The sequence below is a fragment of the Ochotona curzoniae genome, unplaced genomic scaffold (assembly GCF_017591425.1).
Source record: "Ochotona curzoniae isolate NIBS_2020 unplaced genomic scaffold, NIBS_Ocur_1.0 scaffold_4701, whole genome shotgun sequence".
Classification (NCBI taxonomy): domain Eukaryota; kingdom Metazoa; phylum Chordata; class Mammalia; order Lagomorpha; family Ochotonidae; genus Ochotona; species Ochotona curzoniae.
Genome location: NW_024467122.1, coordinates 39214586 through 39233096, shown reverse-complemented (window position 1 = coordinate 39233096; position 18511 = coordinate 39214586). Strand labels below are relative to the sequence as shown.

The 18511-nt window shown below is 54.8% G+C and overlaps 3 protein-coding genes across 9 annotated transcripts; all 3 read left to right on the top strand.

The window, feature by feature from the left end:
• The first annotated feature begins 949 nt into the window (after positions 1–949).
• DCAF11 (DDB1 and CUL4 associated factor 11) lies at positions 950–9192 on the top strand. Of its 5 annotated transcripts, none has more exons than XM_040968738.1 (15): positions 950–1292; positions 2490–2708; positions 3496–3623; positions 3863–3990; positions 4244–4308; positions 4622–4722; positions 4909–5055; positions 5230–5284; positions 5574–5642; positions 5937–5994; positions 6097–6282; positions 6763–6916; positions 7343–7495; positions 8203–8309; positions 8403–9192. In XM_040968738.1, the coding sequence occupies exons 2-15, from the start codon at positions 2554–2556 to the stop codon at positions 8535–8537; spliced, it is 1641 nt and encodes a 546-aa protein (XP_040824672.1). In that variant the 5' UTR covers positions 950–1292; positions 2490–2553; the 3' UTR covers positions 8538–9192. The 5 variants fall into 5 exon arrangements, with proteins under 5 accessions (XP_040824672.1, XP_040824671.1, XP_040824673.1 ...); XM_040968737.1 differs by lacking the exon at positions 950–1292 and adding an exon at positions 1720–1917; XM_040968739.1 differs by lacking the exon at positions 950–1292 and adding an exon at positions 1934–2270.
• A 2947-nt stretch (positions 9193–12139) lies between these two features.
• Positions 12140–13498, top strand: FITM1 (fat storage inducing transmembrane protein 1). The gene is made up of 2 exons (XM_040969492.1): positions 12140–12510; positions 12876–13498. Exons 1-2 carry the CDS (start codon positions 12242–12244, stop codon positions 13486–13488), a joined length of 882 nt encoding a protein of 293 aa, XP_040825426.1. The 5' UTR covers positions 12140–12241; the 3' UTR covers positions 13489–13498.
• A 2310-nt stretch (positions 13499–15808) lies between these two features.
• Positions 15809–18504, top strand: PSME1 (proteasome activator subunit 1). 3 transcript variants are annotated; one of them, XM_040969269.1, is made up of 11 exons: positions 15809–16022; positions 16588–16620; positions 16740–16802; positions 16940–17050; positions 17128–17173; positions 17315–17412; positions 17658–17726; positions 17847–17875; positions 17973–18027; positions 18099–18185; positions 18281–18504. In XM_040969269.1, exons 1-11 carry the CDS (start codon positions 15984–15986, stop codon positions 18359–18361), a joined length of 711 nt encoding a protein of 236 aa, XP_040825203.1. In that variant the 5' UTR covers positions 15809–15983; the 3' UTR covers positions 18362–18504. The 3 variants fall into 3 exon arrangements, with proteins under 3 accessions (XP_040825203.1, XP_040825204.1, XP_040825202.1); XM_040969270.1 differs by having other exon boundaries at positions 17808–17875; positions 18099–18193; XM_040969268.1 differs by having other exon boundaries at positions 15810–16022; positions 17808–17875.
• The last annotated feature ends 7 nt before the right edge of the window (positions 18505–18511 follow it).

The following is an 18511-nucleotide window of genomic DNA, read 5'->3' as shown; positions in this document are numbered from 1 at the left end:
CAGACAACCAGGTTTGGAGGTCTGCATTTGAAACAGACAACAGGAGGGTTCTTCACAATTAAATGCAGTTGGAGATTGCTTAAGCGATTATTTAAAGGAAAACAATTCAAAATAATCAGTTAAAAAAACAGACTGAAGGGAAGCAGTATTTTTAAAAAAGATTCTGGGCCCTGCGTGATAGCCTAGTGGTTAAAGTGGGAGATCTGGAAGAAGTTCCTGGCTCCTGGCTTCGGACTGGCTCAGTTCCAGCCATTGCGGCAGCTTGGGCAGTGAATCATCATACAGAAGATCATCCTCTCTATCTCTCCTCCTCTCTGTATATCCGCCTTTCCAATAAATAAATCTTAAAAAAAAATTTATGAGGGGGGAAGGGGAACCCCCAGAGCCTATGCAATTGCACTGTAAAATAATAAATCGGGGGGTGGAAATTGGGGGGAGGGCAATCCCAAATTATTCAGTATTGTATGATAAAATTCAAAAATTAAACAAATAATCATAATAAAATACAGTAAAAAGAATTCCAGATTTTCTAGGTTGGATACCTCGAAAAAATTTTTTATTTTTTTTTCTTGCTTCCAAATTGGTTAGCCCCAATAAAGGTTAGCGACACGACCTAATCAGTGGAGCCCAGCACAAAACAAAAATGCTCCGAAACTTAATCATGTCTACTCCAAGACGAAAAACTCTTCAAACCTTAAAAGTGTCCGGGGGGGCGAGAGCCAGACACAAAGGCCAGCGCGGGGCCCCTCCGCGCGCCCTTGTTGGACAGGAGGCCGCTCCGGCGACAGGCCCCGGCCCAGCAGCCTGGAGACCGGAAGGGGCCCATGAACGCTGCACCTTCTCCCTCCCGGGCTGTGCACGCCCCAGGAGAGGTCAGGCTCCTGACTCCCCTCCCCTCAGGGGTTCAGGGCTGCAGGAAGCTCGCGGCACAGCCAGGGCAGTGCGCACTGGGCCCCGGGACCGATCAGCCGGCATAGTTGGGGTCACCGGAGTCGCACGCAGGCCTCCTCACCCCTGGCCTGGGCAAAGATCCCGAGGTGTGGCAAGCTTCGGCCTTGGACTCAGCCCTGTTACTCATAAACCCACTGGACACGGCAGGAGGCGGCACACAGGGGCCAGCCCGGCCTCGCGGCGCGGCCGGAGCAAAGGGGCCGCTCAGGGTGAGCCCAGGGGGCGTCTGCCCAGACTGGACCGGACCCGACCGGACCCGACCGGCCGCGGCGGGCGTCTTAGGGAGCGTCTGCCAACTCCGCGGAGGGAGCCAGGGATCGTCTAAAAAGTTGCGAGTGCGGGTAAGATGAGGGCTAGAAAAAGACATTCCTCCGCATCCCCAGCCACCCCCACCCCACCACGCACCCCCAAAGAACAAGGCTTCCAAAATCCAAACCCGCAAGGACAGGGTGGAGGCGGAGGTTCCCGTCTGGGGCGTGAACACAGGGCACTCCGTAAGGTCGGAGCCCACTGGAGCTTAGCTAGGGGACGGAGCCGCTCGAGCCGGGGGGTAGCAGAAAGAGAAGGCCGGGGGACATATCCAAAGGGAGCGGGGGCCCAGGGAAGGAGAGCTCCGGTTAAAATACCTTTCGGTACGGAACTACCAACGTTTTTCCTTTTTTTGGTAAATCCCTCCTCTAAGCCCTTAAATCTAGTCGTGTCTAGGCTCGGGCTCCCCTCCCCCTCCCCGGTCGCGCACTTTCTCCCGCCCACCTATCAATCACCGCGCTCCGCGAGCCAATGAGAGGCCGAGGGGGCGGGTCCTCAGGGGACGTCGCGTGACGTCCTAGACCCGCCGGCCCGAGAGGCCGGGAGATTTCGTGACGAAGGAGGCGCGTGACTGGGAAGCGGTTGGCCGACGCTTGGGCGGCAGGCGGTGTAAACAAGGCCTCGCACCGCTGTGGGGCCCGCGACCGCTCCTGGCTGGTGGGTGGTCTCGCGTGGGGCGGTAACCGCCGGCTTGCCCCTCACCTCCCCCTCCACCCCGCCCTTGGCGTACACTTCCCCGACGCACCACGTGGGTGGTAGGCGAGGATGAGGGGGAAGAGGTCGCCCGAATTCTAGCCTCATTGGTTGTCGCGATACCGTCTCTCGCAAAGAAGCGCTCTGATTGGTCGGTAATGGAGGTGTCCGGGAAGGGGGGGGTGTATTTTAGTCCCAAAGGCTTCTGATTGGTTAGACAAGGTAAGTTATTGAGGCGTTTCCTTGCGCGAGGGGTTTTGATTGGCCAGCCAGAGAGGTTACCTGGAAATCCTCCCTCCCTCCGGGGACTTCCTTAGGTGAGTTTGGGGTAAGAAACTAAGGAATGCTTGTTCCCAGGTTTCTGCGTGGGCAACTCAGACAGCTCCCCACGCGTCACCCTGTGCTCTTGGCTCGTGTGTGTTCCCGCTGCTCTGGGAGTTTTCCTAGGCTAAGGAGAGAGGCACCCAGTCCCTAGGAAGGTTTCCCCCTCTTAGCCTTCGCTGTCGCCTCAGCTCAAGAGTCCCCGGTGTTTCTAGAGCAAACCCACGAAAGTGACAGGAGAAGCTCCTGCCCAGGACCCAAAGATGCTGTGACTGGAAGATGGGCTCTCGCAACAGCAGCAACGCGGGATCCGGGTCCAGAGACCCATCGGAGGGTCTGTCCCGGAGAGGGGCTGGCCGGCGGCGCAGTGAGGAGGAAGAGGAAGAGGATGAAGATGTGGATCTGGCCCAGGTACTGGCCTATCTCCTCCGCAGGTAACTTACCCTCTGGTGTGACCCCACCAGATGCCACCATGGTCTCCCGATCCCAGATGCAGGCAGGAAAATTACAGAGGCTAGGAAATGGAATTATTTCAGGCGGCCTTTCCCTGCTGGGTATGCCTGACACTGGGCTCCCTACCCACTAGGAGTTGTTCTTGTCCAGGATGGTCACCAAGAGGACCTATTTGTATGTCGAGGGGCTCCTGGGAGCAGCCTGTGAGACTGTCACAAACATGTTTCATGTTTCAGTGAGGAGTGAGGAGGTGGGAAGGGGGTGTTGAAGCAGTTGACATGCAATATGAAGCCATGTGGATCTACTTGAAAAACAAGTTTAAATTGATTGTAATTCTAACCCTGTTCTTGAGGAAAGAATGTCTTGAAGGGAGTGACCACCAGGAACTGGTTGGAGAGGTGTACCTGGCTTCGTTTCTTTGCTTGTGGCTCCTTGAGGAGAAGATAAGCTTGGGGATCCTTTCACAGTCTTGGGGTTCTGTGCTGGATAAAGTATCTCAGCAGGAAACACCCTAAGATTGTTTTATTTCCAGTCCCCTGGGAAGTGAGCTTAGTAGGTCTGCCAGTCTCCGTAGCATGCTGGGATTTCCTGTTCTTGCTCAAAGACAATGAATCTGTTTCCTACTGTGCCTTGTAGCAAACTGACCCCTACTAGCCAAGCTGTAATTCTCTTCAAATGGTCTAAGAGCTGGACAGCCACAGATTCTGCATTTGGCTAGTTGGGGAGAAGAGGTCCCCTCCTTTTTAATGGGGGGGGGTCTCTCCACAGAGGCCAAGTGAGGTTGGTGCAGGGAGGAGGTGCAGCAAATTTGCAACTCATCCAGGCCCTCTCGGACTCAGAAGAGGAGCATGACAGCGCCTGGGATGGCTGTCTCGGAGATCGATACAACCCGCCTGGTGAGAGGAAAGGCCAGCTCCAGCCCATGTATGGGGAGACTTTGGTTAGGATGCCCTTTTGTTTTTTGTTATCGTGGTGAAACATTGTGAGTTAGGTAGAAAGAAGATGAGATAATTCAGCGACTATGTGAGCCTTCACAGCCCCAGCATAATCAGCTGCATTGGGTGGGGCTTGAGCACAGTTCTGCTATCTCCTGGGGCTAGAAGACCTATGAAAACTCTTCCTTGGCACTTCCCAGTGGACGCCACCCCTGACACCCGGGAGCTGGAACGCAGCGAGATCAAGACGCAAGTGCATTTGGCCACCGGGCGACTGGGACTTGGGCGGGCAGCCCAGGAGCACAGCTTTCCTCGCATGTTGTATCAAGTAGGCTCCCTTCAGCCCCTATTCACCCAGCAGCAGGCCCAAGGCAGCCTGGGGTGAGGGTTGGGGGGATGTCGGCCAGCCCCAGAGGGCAAGGCAATAAACTTTGCAAGCACAAATAAAAAGTTAGCTAGCCAGTGGTGGAGTACTTCAGGAAGGACTTCTGTGTGGAGCAAGAGTAGCACCCTTGGAGGAGGGGGCTTGGTGTGCCTGAAGTGACCTGTGCTAGCAATATGCCCCAATCCTTTCCACATAGAGAGAACGGGGCCTCTGCCACCAGGGAAGCTTCTCCCGTGGAGAACAGTCTCGGATGATGTCTCAGTGAGTATGGGGCTCGGTAGAAGTACTGAGGGCCAGACAGGTCTTAGCTCCCAAACTGGGACAGGGTCAGAGTTAAAGGGACCTCATGGGTACTAAGTTTAGGTGTAAATGGGGCTGTCACCCGAGAGGAAACAGAGCAGAATGTGTAGAAATTTAGCAGGGAGTGGAATGACTCAGAGGCAGGGAACCATTCCCAAAGCCTGAAGGGATGGCAGCCCTTGGCCTATTGCTTCAGCCCTGCTAGGATCCTGTGAATTGGGACACCCTCTTCCTGTGCCCCCTTGAACCACATGCTTGCTCTCTGCTCCCCCAGCTTCCTGCCCAATGATCTGGGCTTTGTCGATAGCTACTCTCAGAAGGCTTTCTGTGGCATCTACAGCAAAGACGGTCAGATCTTCATGTCTGCTTGCCAAGGTACTACACCCTGCTCCTTTTCCTAGAAAAAGGACTGTTCTGTCTGGGTGAGGCTACAAAGGCCCAGGGAGTTCACTGCCTGGCCCTATGACCTCCACAATGGAGAGTGGACTCCAGGTGCTCTGAGCAGTGGAGGTCACATCTGGGAGACTGTCCCCTAACTCTTCCCTATGCCTGCTTGTACAGACCAGACAATCCGACTGTATGACTGCCGTTATGGCTGCTTCCGTAAGTTCAAGAGCATCAAGGCCCGAGATGTAGGCTGGAGTGTCTTGGATGTGGCCTTCACCCCTGACGGGAACCACCTCCTCTACTCCAGCTGGTCTGATTACAGTGAGTGTGTGCATCAGCTTTCTGTTGTCTCTCCAGCCTGGGACCCGAGGCTGTCCTGCCCCACAGCCCCAGGGCTGGGTCCACAGAGAGTCCATCTCAGAGTGCCAGGATACCCTTGCCCTGTGGTCTGTGCCTTCTCCCACCCTGATAGTTTCTTGTTCTTGCTTCCCTCAGTCCACATCTGCAGCATCTATGGGGAAGGAGACACACACACTGCCTTGGACCTGAGGTACTGGCTCCCCTCTGTCTTCATCTTCCTCTGACATTTCTCAAGGGAGGTTCTCCAAAAACCAGCCTGCTCTTTCAGGGGGAGAATAGCGTGGCTCTGTGGGAGGGTACCACACCACCTGCCAGCCAGAGGAACAGGGTAGCTGAGGTGGCCACAGGACTGACCCTGGGTTCCCCGTGGGGTGACCTACACCCTAGCACATAATTGGCCACGCCCTGCTGTCCTCACAGGTTCATCAAAGCAGATGGGGAAGGCCTCCTAACCCCATTCTGCCTTTGCTCTCTTGCAGGCCAGAGGAGCGTCGCTTTGCTGTCTTCTCTATTGCTGTGTCCTCGGATGGACGAGAAGTGCTAGGAGGGTGAGTGGTGGGGGTTGTTTCCCTCAGTCGATGAGTGTCCCTGGAGATACCTGCACTGGCAGCCATCAGTAAAGGCCAGCTGGTTCTCCCAAGTCCAAGATCAGCCTCCCTTCTGGCAAACCATTTCCCATCAAGAGATGGGAGATGTCGGGCCTCTTTGAGGACACAACTGATTTCCTGCCCTGCCTCCCATGTAAGAGCTGATGATGGCTTGTCTCTCACCTCCCGTCGGGGTTCTGCATAGCTCCAGTCCTCTCAGTCCCCACTCCAGAACCTCATCTCGTCCCTTTTTAGGGCCAACGATGGCTGCCTGTATGTCTTTGACCGAGAACAGAATCGGCGCACCCTGCAGGTACTACACGTGAGCCTCACAACCCCTGCCTCTAGGCCTCTGGCTTACTAGAAGATTTAGAAAGCATCCGGAGGTATCTACTCTGAGCTCTTTTCTCCCTAGATTGAATCCCATGAAGACGATGTGAATGCTGTGGCCTTTGCTGACGTAAGCTCTCAAATCCTGTTCTCTGGGGGTGATGACGCCATCTGCAAAGTGTGGGATCGTCGCACCATGCGAGAAGATGACCCCAAGCCCGTGGGGGCACTGGCCGGCCACCAGGATGGCATCACTTTCATTGACAGCAAGGTGGGTAAAGGTGCAGGGCCACTGAGCTAGGCTCCCAGAGTTCTAGGTACCCAGGAAACTGGGAAAGTGGACTGGTTGTAGGAATTGGACACCGTTTTGTAAGCCTTGATTAATATGGCACTCTGTAGTCAAGGCTTACAAGAGCTAGAAGCTTAGGGCAGAAACCAGAATTGGGAAACATGAGCTCTGTATGTACCCCACAGTTCTCAACAAGGTGAGCAGGGCTTTCTGTGTCAGAAAAGGACAGTCTAATCCAGGATAGAACAGAAGATCTAGCATTTGCCTGAGCAAAGAAAAGAAAACCAGTGGAGGGTGGGTTTTGGGACAGAACATTGGAGATGAGCTCACCTGGATAAAGAAAAGAGTAAGTGACATGAGAGGCCCAGAGTTGTTCCTTGTCCATGAGGGAAGGGGAATCTGATGTGCACACATTGACGCTGGCCAGCTCTGAGGCCTCATTCCCTGTCTTGGAACTCACAGGGTGATGCACGGTACCTCATCTCCAATTCCAAGGACCAGACTATCAAGCTCTGGGACATCCGCCGCTTTTCTAGCCGGGAAGGCATGGAAGCTTCCCGCCTGGCTGCCACACGGCAAACCTGGGACTACCGCTGGCAGCAGGTACCCAAAAAAGGTGAGCGAGGAAGTGAAACTGAGAGCCAGGCAGAGCAGAGATGGGTGATGGTTAGCATGTGTAATCACTGGTAACCACATGCGGGCACAGAGGGTTGTATCTTGGAACTCTGCCCTGCTGCTCCCTTGCCTAGACATTCATTCTTTATTTGCTGGGCCATGGGACTTGCCAGGAATTCCTGTAGTTGGGAGTCAGGAATTGGGAAGTTCTCAGAACCAACAGATGAAGAAAATATTTCAATGTCATAACGAGCGCCAGGGCTGTCACGTCATGGTGATTACTGACTCACTGTTAAGTGGGCATAGCGCCACCAGGTGAAGGTGGGGAACAAATGTCTCTGGACATTGATCTTGGTCGGGGAGTTTTGGCACAAGACCACACAGAAGCAGACTTCTAATCTAGACCTCTTCCTGCATCCCTGCCCAGCCTGGCGGAAGCTGAAACTCCCAGGAGACAGTTCCTTGATGACCTACCGGGGCCATGGGGTACTGCACACCCTCATCCGCTGCCGATTCTCCCCCATCCATAGCACCGGCCAGCAGTTCATCTACAGTGGCTGTTCCACTGGCAAAGTGGTTGGTAAGCACTGTAGGCAAACAGTCCCTTTCCACCCAGAGCCACCAACAACCCCCCTGACAGAGCACAGTGACCACTTTACAAGTGTGATGTCACTTAGCTTAAAGCAGGGCAGGCTAAGAGAGGGACATAAAAAAACATCTTGTTGATCAGCATTTCTAAACCAAGAAAAGGAACATAGAATTCTAACCCATCTGGGAAGAGGCTTTCAGAAGAAAGGTACGCAAGGAAGCAAAACAAGAAGTGGGACCTGGAGGAAAACAGCCAGTGGTAAGAGGCGTGCAGTCAATCAAGTGGGAGGAAGGCACAGAAAGAAATGAGTGTGGCTGCAGACCTAAGACGCTGGCTGAGAGCCGTGCTGGCCATCAGGCGCTCAGCAGGAAAGAAAACTGCACCTGTGCAGACCAGAAGGAGCAGGTATGCCCACCTACAGGCAGGCCAGTGCTGATTTCTGGGTGCGCCCCCCCACACTTTGCCACGTTGAAGTTACCATGTTCTCTTGACCTACCGTAGCCCTGTGACCTTCAGCTCAGGGCCAAAGAGCCACTTTTCCCCAGACTGTAGCATCAGGCCAGGGAAGGGAAAGAATCAGAAACCACACAGTCCTTTTGGCTGAGCTGGGCTGGGCCCCCACGGCAAAGCAGAAAGTTCTCCAGGAAGCATTTGGAAGGCCCTGTGGCCATCCCTTCATTCTGCCCCTCCCCGGCCAGTGTACGACCTCCTGAGCGGCCACATCGTGAAGAAGCTCACCAACCACAAAGCCTGCGTGCGAGACGTCAGCTGGCACCCCTTCGAAGAGAAGATCGTCAGCAGTTCGGTGAGGCTGCCACAGGCTAGGGCCAGGCACCTGCTGGGGCTTGGGCCTTGGTGAGGACGGTCACACTAATGCATGGTCATTTCTGCCCTGCAGTGGGACGGGAACCTGCGTATGTGGGAGTATTGCCAGGCTGAGTACTACGAGGATGACATGCCGGAGGCCAGCGGGGGCCCCAGCATGCCCTCCCCAGAGCGCTGCCCCACCACACCCTTTTCTTCACCCCAGTAGAACCTACCCCAGGCCCCAGCAGGGTGGAGTTTGCAGCCAGCTCTTTGCTGCCTCCTCCTTGTCTCCTGTCTGGGGAACAGGAGGAGGAGTCACTGATATTGGGTGGGAAGGGACAGAAGCCCAGGCCATGGGCCTCAGCTGTGTCTCGGAATAGCCTACCAGTAGGCCGTGCCATCTCCTTATTCACTCATGTCCAGGTGGTTTGGGTCTCTGGCTCTGGCCATGGTCGGCCAAGACTGCTGTTATCTGGGCTGTGACCTCTGCCAGTGAGAACTGTCTTGAATATTTTTAATCATGTTTGGATGTTAGCTTTTGGATCCTAGAGTAGATGCCTGGGGCCAGGCCCATTGCCCTGGCCATCACGTTGAGAATTGGACCAGCCAGTCAGAAGGCCAGGCATCCTGGTCTTTCTTCTGAGGGCTTTTCCTCAGCACCCTCCTGGCGTGGGGAGTGGGTTTCCTCTCATGTCTGGATTCCCAGGGTGAGAGACCGGAGTCTCCCGGAGTTCCCTGTGGCTCCACTGCGATCAGGCCCTGCCTTCCCAGGGGCTGCTGCCAGCATGGAGGCTGACAGCTCTAAAGAGAAAGGTTGCAATGGAACTGCATAGTCCTGTCACTGGCAGGGACTCCCTCAATAAACTCGCTGTGGGAACCTGTTTCCGCATCTGCCTCTGCCTCTTTTTCTCTGAGATCTTCCATCACACTTTTTCCCTTTAAGAAGAATTTCAGCAGAGCCTTAGAAAATGCTCCTCCAGCAGAAAGCACCTCTGTGATTCTCTAAGATGAAGGGGCATCTAGCTTTGCCCAGGCCCTGCTCGCCTGCGTGAGAGAGCAGCCAGCCAGTGGCCCGGAACATACCAGGCCTAATCCACATTTGCTGCAGATACGACCAAGAACCCCGAAACTGACTCTGCTTTGGGGTGTCCTCAAGCCTGTCCAACCCTCAGAAGATGGTGGCCCATAGATACAAGGCCACAGAGAGCCCAGCCAGCACTGGCACCAGCCACAGCCAGGAACTTTATGCAAATCCCCAGGCCCCAGAGCAACTGATGCATCAGGGATGACAGGGGTCCACATCCCGCTGACTGGGTTCCCCCCCCCCATGGCATTTCACACTCCCCAAGGTTCCCCAGAACTTTCCCAGCACAGAGTGACAGGGGTCCGTCCTTCATGGTGCTCTGAGAAGTTTTAAAGAACAAACTGTCCAGCATCCAGGTGTTCTCCCTCAAGTTCATCTGCCAAATGTGAAGAGACCTTGCTACATCGTCCTTCCCACCTGTCCTTAGAGTCCTCCCTGCCTCCTCGCCCAGAGATGCCATCTCATCACAGCCAGAATTGTTATTTCCAAGGTGCCAAGTTAAGGAGCAGAGGAGTGCTCGTATGCTTCAAGCCTCGTGTGGTGGTGAATCCTGTGCATTATCTGCTCAAGCAGAGGAGCATTTCCAGTGCAGTGGGAAATACTTGTGGGGCTAATATATTCTGTATTACTAACAATTTTTTTAACTTTATTTATGGGCCCAGCATGGTAGCCTAGTAGCTAAAGTCCTCACCTTGCATGTGCCAAGACCCCATACAGACACTGGTTCATATCCAAGCTGCTTCATTTCCCATCCAACTCCCTGCTTGTGGCCTGGGAAAGCAGTAGAGGATGTCCCAAAGTCTTGGAACTTTGCACCCTTGTGGGAGACCCAGAAGAAGAAGCTCCTAGCTTCGGATTGGCTTAGCTCTAGCCTTTGCAGCCACCTGGGGAGTGAACCAGTGGACAGAAGATCTTTCTCTCCTCTCTGTAAATCTAAAAAGGCAAATTTACAGAAGAGGCAGAGATCTTTCAAACACACTGGCTCACTCCACAAACAGTTGCAACAGCCACAACTGAGCTAATCTAAGACTAGGCGCTTCTTTTGGGTCTCCCACGCGGTGCAGGGGCCCAAGGTCTTGAGCCATCTTCCACTGCTCTCTCAGGCCATGAGCAGAGAGCTGGATGGGAAATGGAGCAACCAGGACACAAACTGACACCCATATGGGATGTTAGTACCACAGAAGGAAGATTAGCCTACTACCTCAACTGCACCAGCCCCCAAAATTCCTTTGTTGGATCCATGAGCAATAAGACTGGAGTGCCATTATGCCAAGTTAGAGCTTTAGGATTTAGAAGCTCAGGTGGTGAATCCCAATTAATCTATAGCTGAGAGCACTGAGGACAAAGGAAGGGTTGATGGATGGTCCCACAGGCATGGAGCCATCCCAGGACCCCATGCCCTTCTAACTCCTTAAACTGCTTCCTGGGCCTCCACTGGGGCCTGAAATCCCACCCCTGATTTTAGAAATGAGGAAGGAAATCGAAAAATGATGTGGAAAGTTACTGAAGCACAGGGACTTCTGAGGCAGGTAGCTCTGTAGCCCGAGTGTGATCAGGCTGCAAGGTCTGGGCTTGTGTGGGCCCATCCCAAGGTCAGGGGCAACTGCGTGAAGGACAGACCTAAGCTTTTTTTTTTTTTTAAGATTTATTTTATTTTCATTACAAAGTCAGATATACAGAAAGGAGGAGAGAGAGAGGAAGATCTTCCGTCCGATGATTCACTCCCCAAGTGAGCACAATGGCCAGTGTTGCGCCGATCCGAAGCCAGGAACCAGAAACCTCTTCCAGATTTCCCGCACAGGTGAAGGGTCCCAAAGCATTGGGCCGTCCTCAACTGCTTTCCGAGGCCACAAGCAGGGAGCTAGATGGGAAGTGGAGCTGCTGGGATTAGAACCGGCGCCCATATGGGATCCTGGCGCGTTCAAGGTGAGGACTTTAGCTGCTAGGCCACACTGCCGGGCCTAGACCTAAGCTTTTGATGCACTCCAAATGGGATGTTCCTTCTAGCATATCCCAAAGCCTGTCCCCAAGAGTAAGCCTGATCTGCAAGGACTCTGGGGGGCGGAGTTTTAGCCTGGACCACTATGATCCAATGATAATTTTCTGAGAACATCTGCCTCTCCTGTCTTGACCACTGTGATCAACAAGCAAATAAACAGTGCCCCCCTTGGATGTGAGGTCTTGCCCATTGGACAGCTACTGACATCTGCTGAAGCACTGCCCCCCTGTGGTGCCCCTTAGCCCATACAGGAGCTGGAGCTAACTCTGCCCATGGGTCCAAGGTGGGCAGTGCCACTGTTGCCACATCCTGCAGTGGTGGGCCCCTGTGTTCAGGGCCCCGAGGGAAACATCAGGCCACACTAAGGAGAAAGACAGCTTTTTTTTTTTTTAACGAGTTCTAATGTTCGGTTAGTTTTCTCTTCATGACTTCCAATTTCCCTATAGAACAGAGTAAACTGTTGGGACACTTGGCTGACCAAACACAGACTGACAGATGCACATAGGCATGTAGACAAGCAGAGCTGTGGACGGCAGGCCTGTCCCTGAGATATGAACTGGAACATGGCTGCAGCTGAGGACAACAGAGCCAAATGGCAGATATGCAAGAGGCTGTCAGGCCACGCCACGGCACACCAGACGCCAGGACCCTGCTGACGTGACAACCCTGCACCCTGGCCCCTTACCGCCCCCCGCCCCTTGCCGCCACCGCCAGCCAGCTGCCAGCCAGGCTCTGCCCTGTGTCTGCCACACCTGTCACTGCCTGTCTTTGTCCCCCGGGGGGGGGGTCATCAGCCCCTCCTCAGCCACCCAGCAGAGCAAGCAGTTAGCGAGGAGGGGAGGGAATCATGGAGCGGGGGCCGGTGGTGGGGGCAGGGCCGAGCTCTGCAGGGACCCGAGCCCGGGCAGTGCTGGGCTGCCTGGTCAGGGTGCTCCTCTGGGTGGCTTCGGCCTTGCTGTATTTCGGCAGTGAGCAGGCTGCCCGCCTACTGGGCAGCCCCTGCTTACGGCGCCTCTACCATGCCTGGTTGGCAGCTGTGGTCATCTTCGGGCCCCTCCTGCAGTTTCATGTCAACCCTCGGACCATCTTTGCAAGCCATGGTAACTTCTTCAACATGTGAGTGTGTTGGAGGGCCATGCAGGGCAGCTGGGGGTGCCCTGCTCAACTCGGGATCCTGGTTCCCTGCTCCAGGCTTCTGTTCTTCTGCCAGTCTGGACACTAAAAATAGCCCAGAAGGTTGAGGGAGAAGGTGGGGGGAGGGCAGGCCAATGGCGCCTGGCTACCAGTAAGGAGATGTGGACCCTGGGGGGTTGCTGAAGGGGAGGGCAGAGTTGAAAACAGCTGGCAATTGTGAAGGGCATGGGAAAGAAAGCCTGGGAGGGCACTGGCAGAGAACAGGCCAGTGCCATGAATTCTACGTACAGTGGGGAGATGGGGATGGGGGAGGGTCTCAGAAGCTCTCCCCTCATCTCTACCCACAGAAAATTTGTGAATTCTGCTTGGGGCTGGACATGCACCTTTCTGGGAGGCTTCGTGCTGCTGGTGGTGTTCCTGGCTACCCGGCGTGTGGCGGTGACTGCCAGGCACCTGAGCCGGCTGGTGGTGGGCGCAGCCGTGTGGCGCGGGGCCGGCAGGGCCTTCCTTCTCATTGAGGACCTGACAGGCTCCTGCTTTGAGCCTCTGCCCCAGGGCCTGCTACTGCACGAACTGCCGGATCGCCGCAGCTGCCTGGCGGCAGGCCACCAGTGGCGGGGCTACACCGTATCCTCCCACACCTTCCTGCTCACCTTCTGCTGCCTGCTCATGGCTGAGGAAGCCGCCGTGTTTGCCAAGTACCTGGCGCATGGGCTGCCAGCGGGAGCACCCCTGCGCCTAGTCTTCCTGCTCAACGTGCTGCTGCTGGGCCTCTGGAACTTCTTGCTGCTCTGCACTGTCATTTACTTCCATCAGTACACGCACAAGGTGGTGGGCGCCGCTGTGGGCACATTTGCCTGGTACCTTACCTATGGCAGCTGGTACCATCAGCCCTGGTCACCAGGGAGCCCGGGCCACGGGCTCTTCCCCCGCCCCCGTGCCAGTCGCAAGCATAACTGAAGGAAATAAACGGCACTCCAGCAGGTCTGCCTCTTGCTTCTTTCTGTCATTTGGGAGGGTGAGGGGAGGAGAAAGAGGGGCTAGGAAAGGGTAGCAAGAGTAAAGCATCATTGACCTTTCCTAGCTGGGATTGACCTTGAACGTCCTTCCTTGGACTTGACCTCCATGTTCCCTGTTCTCCAACCAGCCACTGTTGCAGACCGTGAGCTATCTGGGGCTGCGATACTGAGACAAGTCAGAAAAGGCTATTCATTCCCAGTGTCCCTGGGGGAGTGGACACTATTCCTGCCAAGGACAGCCTGGATACTTTGCTTGTCCTACCTCTCCACTAAAAAGGGCCCCCATATTGCGCCTCCATTCCAGCACCCCTTCTTACTCTGAGTTCCCCCATGGAGGTAGCGGTCTGTGTGTGCTCATTTATTCAACAAACACACACAGTTCTGTGCCATGTGAGTAAAAAAAACAAGGTTTTGCTGTTTGGGGGTTTAACAAGCTTCCAAGGAGAGGTAGGGGACAGGCACCCCAATAATAGTAGTGAGCACCTGCTGGCTCTGTGCTAAGGCACTGTTCTGAGACCATAATAAATGAAGTGATTTAGTCCTCTTAACAGTCATACTAGGAGGCAGGTGTGTCGGTGTCCCCATTGTGCAATCATGAAAACAAAGGCACAGAGGTTAATCTGTTCACAACTAGCAAATCAGAGAAACCAGGATTACAAACCCTAAGGGATAGAGGATTGCTCTGAGTCTAAATGGGAGATGGGCAAAGCACTGCCCTCCTGTGGCCAGTTTTTGTACAGCCAGTAAGCTAAGAATGGTTTTCCCCTTTTCAGTAGGTGAGAACATCAAGGAATAATATATGTGAGGGTAACTCAAAAGGTCCATGGGAAAATGGAATTAAAATATGGTTATTTTGTATGCAAACTTTTTAAAATCCAGGCAGTCAAGGATCTTCATAGGAAGCAGCATTTTCTGAAAAACTTAAAGGAGCTTCAAAGTTTTTGCACTCGTCTTTTGATTTCATGTTTCCAGAGAGCATTTGAAGTGTCTTTGTATTTCATGACATGTGAAAATTATACAAATTCACATTGCTGCGCCCATACATAGAGCTGTGTGGGAACCCAGCCACATGAATTCAGTTACATAGCCCAGTTGAGTAGCTGTCCCAGATGTTATAATATGTTATAATATATAAAATACATACACTAACCATCCTTTTGTCAGAAAAAGCTTGTGCAATTCTGGCTTAACCACCGGATTATCTGGTCTCAAAAACCAACACTCAACTAACATGAGAAGTACTGTATGGAAGTGCTCAGGCCGACTGATGCGGGTTAGGCAAATTAGAAGGTGGATACTTTACAAAGGACAATGGGAAAAGTTCTCAGGGTGGGAATCATGAAGCAACAGGTTCAGCTGCCACCTGTGATGATGCCAGCATCCCAAACAGCATTGTTTGGAGTCCCGGTTGCTCTACTACTGACTCAGCTCCCTGCTCCTGCACTTAGAAAAGCAGCAGAAGATAGCCCAAGTACTTGGACTCCTGTGGCCTGTGGAAGACCGGGATGGAGTTTCATGCTTCCAGCTTTGGCCTGGCCCAGTCCTGGCATTTGGGAAGTGAACCAGCCGACAGAGCATGTCTCTCTCTCTCTGTCTGTCTTCATTTCAAATAATTTTAAATGAGAGAGAAAATTCCCTCAGAGAAGTTAGATTTGAGCTGAGTGACCACATCTGTGACAAAGATCTGTGACAGAGACTGGTAAGGCCAAGGCCAAAGTCGAGGGGCAGGCATGACAATGACACATTTGAGGAACAAAGAGAAAGCCCGGGCAGGTGCAGGCGGAGAGGAAGCAGCAGAATACCAGTTTGGGGGTGAGACAGGTGGAGCATCACCAGAACGCTGGAACAGGCTTAAAGCCAGAGGGGTATGCACCCACGGCTCTTGCTCTCAGTGTGGCTCAAGGGAGAGGGGGCTACACCTCAGCATCAGGGTAGCAATGTCTGAGCATGGGGCCACAGGATGCGGGGAGCCGAAGTTCTCGCTCCCACAAGGAAAGCAGGCAAAGAAGGCCAGCAAGGACTCCTTCCAGCGAAGGAAGATTCATAACCGAGCCAGCCGCGCCGGCGGAAGAAGGAAGAGAGACCAATGGAGGAGTCGATAGAGAGGCAAGAAGGGCAAGATGGGGCGTGGACAGGCAGCACCAGCGGGAGGCGGGCACCAGGAACAGGCGGGGCGGGGACAGGGGGTGGTGGGAGGGGATGGGAGTGGGAGGGGGTTGGACTCGCCTCCTTCTGACTGTAGGGGGAGCCCCGCTGCGCTGCCCGCCCCTGCGGCCGTGTACTGTGTCTGGGCTGTCCCCGCCTTCTCCTCCAGTCCCTCCACTCCCCGCTACCCAGGAAGGCTGTGCGGGTTGCCAGCGCTGCTTTCGCTTTCTCTTCCCGGTGCCCACTCCTCGTTCCTCGTGCGGCACTAGGACCCCCGGCCCCGTCCCTGCCATGGCCACGCTCAGGGTCCAGCCTGAAGCCCAAGCCAAGGTGAGAGCCGTGGGATCGAGGCCCGGGCCATGAGGGAGGAGGCGTGGTCCCGAGAAGCCAGAGAAGGGAGCCCCTGACGCAGCACCCCCTCTCCAGCTCTTACTTTGAGTAGGGGGTCAGTCAGCCAGGCCTCGGTGCCGTGCACACAGCACCTGAGCCCCGGGAAGGTGCGATCTTCCTCACCCCGGGAGTAGAGGCCAGGCGGCCATGCTCCAGCGAGGCGAGGTGAAGCAGAGAGCAGAGAGGGGAAGCCCGCTGGCCCGCAGCCCCTAGGCAGGCAGACGGGTGGGGAACCTCCCCCTGCTACCTCACTGGCAGAGGCTGTCTCAGCCCCCTCCTCACACACAGCCCACAGGACACTCCCACTTCTGTGAACTTGAACTCCTTACCTTTACCTCCTGGAGTGTTTCTCAACCTTCCACTGCAGCCCCCACCCCCCGGGGGGAGGCGGAACGGGAGGACCCACTCCACAATTCCCCAGATGAGACCTCCATGACCCTGAGGGAACCCTTCTCAAAGGAACTTGGCCTTCGGGGTTTCTGAAGGGTTGCCTGTGCCCCCATAGGTGGATGTGTTTCGGGAAGACCTGTGTGCCAAGGTAAGGCTGGCTCCACCAGCACCTCTCCCCAGTTTCCCCATGCCCGTGGCTGGGCCTAGAAGGGGCGTTTGAGTGTGACCCCAGACTCCTCTGCTCCTCTCCCCTGTCTCTGCACACAGGCCGAGACCCTGCTGGGGAGCTATTTCCCCAAGAAGATTTCAGAGTTAGATGCATTTTTAAAGGTACTGGGGCTGGCCTGGGGACTAGAAGGCAGGGGGCCCAGGGTGGGAGTCTGAAGTTGAAGGGAGGGTCCAGGAGTGAGGAGGTAAAACAGACTGCATTGCCTCTTGCTTCCCCGCCCCCTCCCCCCCCCCCCCAGGAGCCAGCTCTCAATGAAGCCAACCTGAGTGATCTAAAGGCGCCCCTGGACATCCCCGTGCCTGACCCAGTCAAAGAGAAAGAAAAGGAGGAACGGAAGAAGCAGCAGGAGGCAAGTTGGGTGACACCCAGAGAGAGGGGCCCAATCCAGCCTTGGTGCTGACCCCAGGAACCCCTGTCTCCCCGCAGAAGGAAGACAAAGATGAAAAGAAGAAAGGAGATGATGAAGAGAAAGGTGGTTCAGTCCCCCGTGCTGGGAAGGGACTTGGCAGGCCACTGTGCAGGGGCTACAGTCCTGGGCTTTCTGCCATGCTCTCCCCTGCCCCACCCCAGCACAGGTGCAGGCTGGGTGAGTGACCCCCTGCCCACTCTCTAGGCCCTCCCTGTGGCCCTGTGAGCTGCAATGAGAAGATCGTGGCCCTTCTGCAGCGCCTGAAGCCAGAGATAAAGGATGTGATTGAGCAACTTAACCTGGTAAACTCTCCTGCTCCTACTTTCCCCTGGCTTGCAGCCACACCCTTTGGCCTCTTGGTTCCTGCCATTTGACAGTCACCTGCGCAGCCGCAGGAGAGGGCATAGCCAGGGACATCAGCTATCTAGGCCCTGAGGCACAAGGTAGATCTGGCAGACCTCTCCCTAATATGGGCAGTAAGACCAGGAGGAGGGAATCTAGAGGGGACTTTGATGCCATTCCTTGCTCCACCCCTGTCCCTCTGCAGGTCACCACCTGGTTGCAGCTGCAGATTCCCCGGATTGAGGATGGCAACAATTTTGGAGTGGCTGTGCAGGTAAAAGAACTGTCCTGCTGTCCCCACTCTCACTTCTAGCACACGCTTCCTCCCACTTTGGCCCTCACTTCCTATCCCCAGGAGAAGGTGTTTGAGCTGATGACTGGCCTTCACACCAAGCTGGAAGGCTTTCACACTCAGATCTCCAAGTGAGTGGCCCCCTGCCCATACCTGAAACCTTTGCTTGAGGACCCAGGCCCATTCCCTCTTCCTTGTCCCACTCCATGCATGCTTCAATCCCCACAGGTATTTCTCTGAGCGTGGGGATGCAGTGACCAAAGCAGCCAAGCAACCCCACGTGGTAGGTGCGGCTCAGGTCAGGGTGCCCGGGAAGAGGCCCATCAGGACCCAGCCTGACTGCTGTTTCCATAGGGCGATTACCGGCAGCTGGTGCACGAGCTAGATGAGGCCGAATACCGGGACATCCGGCTGATGGTCATGGAGATTCGCAATGCTTATGTGAGGGGGCAGGGCAGGAGTACCTTTCCCCAGACTTCCATAGGCATATAGTGCTGGTGGCCTATGGCTGACCCCTGCTCCCCCTGGCTCTTTAGGCTGTGCTGTATGACATCATCCTGAAGAACTTTGAGAAACTCAAGAAGCCCAGGGGAGAAACTAAAGGAATGATCTACTAAGAGCCGCCTGTCTTGTTCTCTGATGATGACAGCAGACACCTTCTTGTTTTGTGCCAGAAATTCTGGCCCTGCCCCACCGTCCTTCCTATTGAGGTATCCCCTTCCCTTTGCCCCCTTGGGCAAAGTAAAAATCTTCAAACTGTCACCCCA

What these genes read in the sequence shown, in the direction of transcription:
- PSME1 (XM_040969268.1), top strand. Translation starts at nt 15,984, where the DNA reads ATGGCCACGCTCAGGGTCCAGCCTGAAGCCCAAGCCAAG. An exon ending in AGGAGATGATGAAGAGAAAG is followed by an intron (nt 17,174 to 17,314) that starts GTGGTTCAGTCC and finishes CCCACTCTCTAG; the next exon opens with GCCCTCCCTGTGGCCCTGTG. An exon ending in TGGAGATTCGCAATGCTTAT is followed by an intron (nt 18,186 to 18,280) that starts GTGAGGGGGCAG and finishes CTGGCTCTTTAG; the next exon opens with GCTGTGCTGTATGACATCAT.
- FITM1 (XM_040969492.1), top strand. Translation starts at nt 12,242, where the DNA reads ATGGAGCGGGGGCCGGTGGTGGGGGCAGGGCCGAGCTCTGCAGGGACC. An exon ending in CATGGTAACTTCTTCAACAT is followed by an intron (nt 12,511 to 12,875) that starts GTGAGTGTGTTG and finishes CTCTACCCACAG; the next exon opens with AAAATTTGTGAATTCTGCTT.
- DCAF11 (XM_040968738.1), top strand. Translation starts at nt 2,554, where the DNA reads ATGGGCTCTCGCAACAGCAGCAACGCGGGATCCGGGTCCAGAGACCCA. An exon ending in CACACTGCCTTGGACCTGAG is followed by an intron (nt 5,285 to 5,573) that starts GTACTGGCTCCC and finishes GCTCTCTTGCAG; the next exon opens with GCCAGAGGAGCGTCGCTTTG. An exon ending in AGAATCGGCGCACCCTGCAG is followed by an intron (nt 5,995 to 6,096) that starts GTACTACACGTG and finishes TTTTCTCCCTAG; the next exon opens with ATTGAATCCCATGAAGACGA.